Source organism: Lygodium microphyllum, chromosome 1 (assembly GCF_053477565.2).
Source record: "Lygodium microphyllum isolate KBCC chromosome 1, Lygodium_microphyllum_v1.1.10, whole genome shotgun sequence".
Lineage (NCBI taxonomy): Eukaryota > Viridiplantae > Streptophyta > Polypodiopsida > Schizaeales > Lygodiaceae > Lygodium > Lygodium microphyllum.
The window spans coordinates 164,149,773-164,158,206 of NC_141135.1; the positions used below are offsets into that span (position 1 = coordinate 164,149,773).

At 40.6% G+C, this 8,434-nt stretch overlaps 1 protein-coding gene across 4 annotated transcripts; it reads right to left on the reverse strand.

Moving 5' to 3' along the window:
* Window positions 1-813: 813 nt before the first annotated feature.
* Window positions 814-3,342, reverse strand: LOC148041919 (uncharacterized). 4 transcript variants are annotated; one of them, XR_015691736.1, is made up of 4 exons: window positions 1,821-3,342; window positions 1,468-1,679; window positions 1,274-1,378; window positions 814-1,074 (listed from the first exon to the last, which is right to left on the reverse strand). XR_015691736.1 is itself a non-coding variant. In XM_087684036.1 (3 exons), exons 1-2 carry the CDS (start codon window positions 2,995-2,997, stop codon window positions 1,299-1,301), a joined length of 1,257 nt encoding a protein of 418 aa, XP_087540162.1. In that variant the 5' UTR covers window positions 2,998-3,340; the 3' UTR covers window positions 824-1,074; window positions 1,274-1,298. The 4 variants fall into 4 exon arrangements, 2 of the variants coding, with proteins under 2 accessions (XP_087540162.1, XP_087540153.1); XR_015691735.1 differs by having other exon boundaries at window positions 815-1,378; XM_087684036.1 differs by lacking the exon at window positions 1,468-1,679 and having other exon boundaries at window positions 824-1,074; window positions 1,821-3,340.
* Window positions 3,343-8,434: the final 5,092 nt, after the last annotated feature.

Consider the following 8,434-nt stretch of genomic DNA (forward strand, 5'->3'; position numbering starts at 1 on the left):
TACCATCCAAATGATGAGCATAATCAATCTCTCCATCTAGGTGATCATAATGAGTCCCTCCCTCTATGTGATAGCCAAGTGTCTTGCTTAATGTGATAGTCTAATTGATCGATCACCATGTCCTACATTATAACCTTACCCTTTGATTAGTACAATCATCTCACACACAACGAGCATAAAATGAATACCCTAAAATCTTTATAATATGCCAATTCATACTTGCTTGCATTTGAATATTTTAAAGACTAGGAAAAGCTTACAAGTTATTGCGTTATGAAAGTCAAGAAGGCTGGCATTTTTAAATTGCCATAAAGAAATCAAAAGAGAGTACTATGGCATAGATTCGAGACATGGTTGCATTAGCATGGCCTAAAGGCAAGATGGATGACTCCAACCTTCTTGGAAAATTGTAGGTTAAGGCTCACTAGTATCTATAATGCAAAGGTGGATAGTCAATCTTTTGCTAGCATACTGACAAACAAAACTAAAATCAGCTTTCTTATTAACTTAAGCACGCATTTTATAGGCCCACTATGTGTGAGCAAGGCACAAAACACCATTCCACACATTCTAGCATCAAGCAATCTATTATCACTTAAAATGGTCAACTTTCATTAACAAACCAACTGATCACATGAAAGCCACTCTAAGGCAAGTGCACAGGTGCACATTTGCATGTGTACATGCTTGGCCTTCATGAACATGTTTCTTTTACATACATGCATGCAATGCATCTGTGCAAAGTTACTGTAAATTCCATTCAAGCTTTACAAAATCTTGCAATTGCACTAGCATGCATATGTAAGAATGTATGAATCTTGGAAACTTTGAGAGAGATTGAAATTATTTTCTGTAGGCTATACAGAAGGTATGCTCAAAGCCACATCAATAAATTACAGCAGTACATTCATATTTGAGTAAATGTAGTTAATGAATCGCTTGCCCTTACAAGCCATTATCAAAATGGTTAGAAACTCAGCATGTCTCATACAGCTAGTCAAAAGCTGCAATCTCAGTCTTCCATCACAACTAGGGGATAGAAGCCTGAGAACAGTGTACCTGATCAATACACGACTGTCACGAAAACAGATGCACAGTAAGTAGCATCATAATAAGAATGTAGTCAGTGTGTTGAAAACACATGTTATCAATGACCCAATGCCTCTCAGTAGGTGCATTTGTCTGTGTCAATGTTAATGTGCTAATACCACAGCTTTACCTACTCAGATTAATGCTTAATTTTTAACTGTTGCTTGGCAACATATAAACGTACACATATGGAATGTGAGATCATCTCCCTAATGGCAGAGCCTGGCATTGCAGGCAACAGCTTGAGCCCAATGCCTTAATCGTCCTTTGACATCCTCAGGGTCATCACCTGTATGCACAATTCAACTGTAAGAATCCTAACACGTCTCTCAGGCACCAAACTACGTTCTGAGCTGCAGCATTTATGAAGACACTCACCCCTGGAGGGGATGAAAACTGGGTGTAGAAGGGGCACATTATTCACAAGGATTCAGCACTGTGAGTTGACACTAAATTACAGTAAAACGTAAGCCAATTCACAACATTGTGAAGGGACAAGATTTCTTAAGCTGTCAAGCATATACCTTGTGTGATATGGAGATTACAGTCAAGACGAAGTATCATATGTGAGGGATCAAGCATCGTGGAGACTGCTGATACATTTCACACCGAGGTCCAGGTCGTTGGGGGAAAAAAAAAAGGGAACGTGAAGATTGAATGTAATGCAGGCACGAGATGTCGGCCATGCTGAAATTTAAGAAGACCAACAATGAGATTGGAAATCTGTTTACCTGGGCTGGAAACTCTCCAGGAAGGTGTGGAGGAAGTTAAGTTGCCATGGTTTGGAGACTGTGATCCGGCGTCCCTGCTGATGGCACGGCAGGTAGGTGAGGCATGCAAACTCTGTGCAACCGCGTAGTAAACTTCAAGGGCAGGCAATGTCTCGCACAGTTCCGGAGTGGAGCTCTCATCAAATCTGAAACCAAGGTCAATGCATCCCCTCAGCTCTTCAAAGTCATCATCAGTCAGGCTGCGTGTCTGACACCACCTCCGATTGCTTTCTCCATTGCCATCACTATTATCAGCATCATCATCATGTTTGAGATGCTGTCCTCGCTGCTGTGAGGTAGCACGCCCTACCTTGCAATGTGGAGGCAGGAATTTGCCACAGTATGAGATGCTTCTGCCCAGCTTCTCAAGCTTAGATCTGTCCTTCAAATCCCTGAGTTCCTCGTGGAGCATCACTTCGCGTTTGCGCTCCCATGCTTCAGCCAGCAAGCTCTCTCTAACCGAAGAAGGATTCCTTCTCAGTTTTGATCCAGCAGCCCTTGGCACTAGCAAACTGCCCGCCAACAGACTGGTATCACCTGGCGAAGACCAGCCATCTGCTCCGCAAATTCTTTCTTCTCTTCCCTGACTCTCTCCACTTGCCGCTGCAGACACAGAGCTATGCCCTCTCTGCTTGGTTAGGTCCTTTAGCACATGGTGCTCTTCTTCTTGAGTCTCTTCTAGCTGGCCGAAGAAGGAAACTTCTCCATGATCCTGGCGAGGGGACTCCGTGTGATTGGAAAGGCTCTTATTCGAATGGTGCTCTTCTTCTCGAGTTTTTTCTACCTGGCTGAAGATGAAAGCTTTTCCACGATCCTGGCAGGGGGGCTCCGAGTGGTTGGAGAGGGCCTCATCTTTTTCTTCATTCAAATCTACCCGATCGATGAAGGAAGCTCCGCCGTGGTCGTAGCAAGGGGACTCGAGTGTGTGATGGGAGGAGTGAGCGATCACCTGATGGGAGTCTTGTTCCCGATGGGCATAAGGACAGGTCATTTTGGGAAGGGAAGAGCGATGACAGGGCTGTGGTGGGTGGGCAACAATGCGCAAAACAAGCAGAGAGAGAGAGAGAGAGAAGGGAGGGGAGGCGGGGGAGGGGGAGGGGGAGGGGGAGGGGGAGGGGGAGGGAGGCCTGGTTAGCATGAGAGGACGACAGGCAGAGGCATCAAGACAGTTTTACTGCTACACCCACTACTACTTCTTCTCCTTCTCCTTCTTCGTTTTTCTAGTCCATGAAATCCACGTGAGGGGAGACGACAGCCTTGCCATGGCACCATGCTGCTCGCTCGCTCGCTCTCTCTCTCTCTCTCTCTCTCTCTCTCTCTGTCTGTCTGTCTGTCTGTCTGTGTCTGTGTGCAGTGCAGTCCCACTCGAAACCCTCAAGTACCTCCAACCCCTGATCCGTTTGGGCCTACGCTTTCTCAAAATGGATTACCCTAATTTTGAAATCCCAAGTCCTTCCGCGATCACATCAATGCTCACAGCACACATCCATCGCTATACCTATGCCACTCAAGATAGCACATAGCACATGCTTCAGGCTCCTTGCATAAAAGACACACCCACACCCAGTGATGCACACCCCTCTTTGGCCTTGCCCTTTTTGAAACTAGACACCCCACCCCCCCCTTATGGGCACACCCCTTTACACACAGCAAAAGGACACATTTTGCATAAACATAAATCAACATGTAATATTTTTTAACACAAAAAGATATTTATCTATACTAGCCCTTATTTTCAAATCTCTCGAGCCCGAGCGCCACCCAACCCTACATGGCAACGTTTCGGGAGACCCAAGCCAACACATGCACTAAGAAATAATGTTTTAGGAGATCCACACACATCGGGAAACTCAGATTTAAAAATAAAAAAGCCCACACATTATACTTACTGAATCGAGCAACTCACATAAAAATGCCAGCACACATATACTTAAAAAAGTCGAGTTGACTCTTCTTTTAGATTAAGAGATGTAATAATTACATGCCAGCCAGTAATTCCAACCAACTAGAAAGGAAAAAAGAGCGGCCGATTAGAGGAGAAGAGAGCACCCATGTATTTAGGTGCCATTATGATGGTGCATATTCTATACGTGCGATTATGATGATCATGTGACTGATTAGAGGAAAAGAGAGCACCCACGTCTTCAAGTGCCATTATGATGGTGCATATTCTATACGGTGTGATTATGATGATCCATGTGGCTCAGAGTGTGGAGCAACATCCATCTTTCATGGCCAATGTCCATAAAACCTCCTCATTCCCCAATGGGAATTGCTTTCACCAAGGTCATTTGGAGATCAGTATACAGTGATTTTCTGCTTCCCATGCTAATAATGCTTATAAGATTAATGATTAATGCTACCATTTGTTGTTCTATGTAGAGTAGTTTGGAGTGTGGATTGTGTGCCATCTCAAGAGAAGGCTTCTTTTCAAGTACATTCGTTTGACCCTTGCATTCACTTGACACTTCTATATTTTCTTCAGTGCTCCCTAATGCATAAGGATGTAGAACCAATGTATGCATGGATATTCGTTTCTGGGCTTCTAACAGAATTCCAAAGCCTCATCAATAGAAATTTAAAAGCGGTCACAATAGAAATTACTAGCCTAGAGTCAATAGGATGCCTCTCTCTGGAATTTCAATGCATGTGTCCTCCACACTCATGAATAGAATTTTGAAAGTTTTCAAGATAGAAATTACTAGCCTGGAGTCAATAGGATGCCTGTCTCTAGATATATATTGGTCGATGCTCTGTAGATCATCATTCATGGCATCTCCACTATAATCATAACAACTATTGGTCTCATAAAAAATAGCACCCTTGCTCACCCAAAACTCACCACTAAAACAAGGTTATAACAATAATACCCTTTCTGCACATTAGAGTATCCAATAAAATTACAGTTTTTAGACTTTGGATCCAATTTCATTATTAACTCATCTGATACATGAATATATGCAATACAACCAAACACTTTCAAGTGTGGTACATTAGGTTTCTTATGCCTATAAAACATTCTTCAGGAGTCATACCACCATGACGTACACCTATGGGAGCACATATTCATAATGTAGAGAGTAGTATGAACAATCTTAGACCAAAAATGCTTGGGGTATTCTTTTCAACTATTAGTGCCTATGCAACTTTTTTTATATGTATATTTTTCCTTGTTGCAAATCGATTTTGTTGTAGGGCATACCTACATGTAAATTATTGCTTTATCCCATGAGACGTCAAAAAATCACTAACTCGTTAGAGAGATATTCCCCCCCTTTGTCTAACTTCAAGCACTTAACTTCCAAGGCTATTTCTATTTCAACAACAACCTTGAAAGTTTTGAACTGCTCAAACACTTCACTATTTTCCTTCATAAAATATACCTAGAGTTTCTTAGAGCAACCATCAATGAAAGTAACAAAATACTTACTGCCACTAAATAAGCGATACATTCTGGGTAGGAAAGATAATGATATCTGTGAATGATCACTTGTAGTCATACTCCACCAAAATGCTAACAGCCACATTGAAAGGCAGCCTTATGCCAACATGCTTTCTTGTTGTCCAACCATGTAAGAAGAAAGTAAAATCAAATAGAGGCCAAGCTTTAGGTGACTAGGTGCTTTGTGTGATGGCCTATTGCACTCAAGTGGGAAGAATGAACAGAAATGCACTTTGTGTGACGGCATATTGCACTTGATTGGGAAGGGCTTCGAACATAAATCTATCGAAGAGGATGAGGGCATGAGCATAGAAATCTACACACACACACACACACACACACACACACACACACAGGGATGTGAGAACGAATAAAAAGAGAGAGAGAGGGATAGACTATTGAATGTGGGCTTGCCACCCAGTAGGCCATGCATTGAATAGCCTGCCACGTGATAGGCCCACACTCCCCACTCCTTATCACCTATGTGCCCCACTCCCCAACTCTCAATCATGGCCCCGATCCCCACTCTTCTCAATATACACCTATTTTTTAGGGGGGAAGAAATCCACATCAAGCCTTGCATTTAACTTGTTTGTTTAATTAAATTCCTCATTTTGAAAGGGATTTTAGTCTAAAACATTTTTCTTTTTCTTTTTTCTTTTTTTTTGTGCATTCAAAAAGCTTTCTTCATTTTGAAAGATCGTAGAGCATGCCTACTTACTACCCACCAAAGAGGTGATAAGTTGAATGAAAAACAATATTAGAAATATGTGTAGCATTTATTAATCATAAATACTAATTTGAATGTGAATATGTAAATGTAAAATGTATTGATTTGTTGAATATTTTATTTGCAGGGTTAATTTATAGGGCCTATTTAAATGTATCACTATGTTTCTCGATGAATAATTTATGTTAGCACCGTTGATGCTATGTCATTTCTATATAGCTAAACTTGGATGTTTACTAATGCTTGTTTATTAAATGAAGTACACATGCATAACATTGATGTTGGCTATGTTAAGAAGGATAGATTGATTTTATGTTACCCTTTGGTTATTTAATTGTGTTGTTTTTTATTTTAATATAGATTTTCCTAGTTGCTATGCTATGGTGTGTAGAATGTTATGTCATCTTTTTTTCATTGGATTGTTTCAATGTATGTTGTATTCTCTCTCTCTCTCTCTCTCTCTCTCTCTCTCTCTCTCTCTCTCTCTCTCTCTCTCTCTCAATCTTTGTATGTCATATTAATTAAGATTTATAACTTTATGTTTTGATTTTTTTGTGTAAGTAGTGGAATGTGCTTCTCTCCCTTTTAGTTCATAGTGATTACTTTGATGCTTTGATCTGTGTATCATACAAATATGTTGAGATGGCAAGCTGAACACATGGGGACATTGATGATAGAACACATGGCTAGATGGGTATGCACATCTACACTTAGCACATCGGTGATCAATATGATCCACGCACTGTCACTGACTTATCACTTATTATATTTAGGTTATTGCACCTACCTACAATTGGCATAGTTATAGCGCTAGTTGACTAGTATAGTCACTTATGCATTGTTTAACTTAGTAGGCCACTTTCTTTTATATTGTATCTTATCTATACTTTGTGTACATTATATTGTGTGTGGAAGAAAAAGAAGAAGAAACTAGCAAGAAAACGTTTTGGCCTCCATCTCTCTTTTTGTGTTCTTGAGTGAGCTTCCTCTTGTGTGTATGGTGTGTGTTTAGTGCAGCAGCTCAAGCAAGTCCCCCCACCACATGATTCTTGACAAAAACTCTCTCTCTCTCTCTCTCTCTCTCTCTCTCTCTCTCTCTCTCTCTCTCTCTCTCTCTCTCTCTCTCTCTCTCTCTCTCTCTCTCTCTCTCTCTCTCTATGGATATATGGATGTTTGAAGTTGTATATTCTCCTCCTCTTTTTTAAAAATGCCTATGGTTTTATGTGTTACATTTAACCTCTCTTTGTGTATGCGTACATGTGTGTGTGCATGTTTGTCTCATCTTTCTTTTTGGATTTCCTTAGATTCACATACTTATTTATTTTGGTGTGTGCATATGTAGGAATGAAAAATATTGGGTGTTCTGGTGCTAAGGATGTTTGTGGGGTTCCAAATGAGCTTGCATGCTTTATGCAAGTACGCAGAAATGCATGTAGGATAGTAAAAATCTGCAATAAGGGGACTATCAAAAAGTAGAATTGTTGAGTTAAGTGTGCTTTGCATGGCGATGACAAGTACCTCAATCGAGTGAGGCACTTGAAATCTAATTGATTTGTGCATATCACCTTTGATGATATGTGGAAGGTCCTTTGGAGGGAGGACTCTCCTCGAGGGCCCACCATGTGTAGAAGTGGACGCATCTTCCCTTTCAACTAATTCAGAGAGGATGTGAGCTATTTGCATGAGGAGGTTGCATCCCTAAAAATTTGTATGCAAAGATTCAAATGAGTGCAATTGTTGATGAGTGGTAGATTGTCTTGAATGTGCCTTCAATGCTACTCATTGTTTGTAGCACAAAGAGTTGTTTGACTTTCTTTAGTTCCTATAAGTCCTCTTTCTCCATTTGTTTATGATAAGAATTTCCTTATTGGGCTTATCTATGACGGATATGTGTAGTGTTATTATGTAGTGCCCCTTGTCTACAACCACATTGTGTCTCGATCACACATAAGGAGAATCCCTCCTCGATGGAATTGATGGGAGTGTCATGACCTATGTTGCTTGGTTGTGTTGCACCAAATGAATATAGATATTGAACTTAGTATTCTCTTTGACTGTGCCGATTGCCTTTTTTTTCCAGTCTATTCATGAGTTATACTCTTGTTGATATTGTGTTGTGTTGTTGCGGCACGTGTCATTTTGTGTAACAAAATACAATCCACATCCAATGTTGCAATGACTGAGAGTTCATCACCTATGCATGTGGAGTTGAGGACACTTACTATCATTGATAGCAATGCTCACAAAAGAAGAGTATTTCAAGGCTGACTATGAATTTTGAAATGCAACGTGAATTAAGATTGCATTGGATGTGCACTTAGGATGATAGATTGCTTTTGAAAATATGTCAAGGACTTTTGTAGATGTGAAAAAACCAAGAGTAAACTTCTCTATCATATGTCT

Coding starts and splice junctions, on each gene's coding strand:
- LOC148041919 (XM_087684036.1), bottom strand. CDS start 2,997: ATGCTAACCAGGCCTCCCTCCCCCTCCCCCTCCCCCTCCCCCTCCCCC. Junction 1,379..1,820: donor CTGGAGAGTTTCCAGCCCAG/GTAAACAGATTT, acceptor TTGTGCATACAG/GTGATGACCCTGAGGATGTC.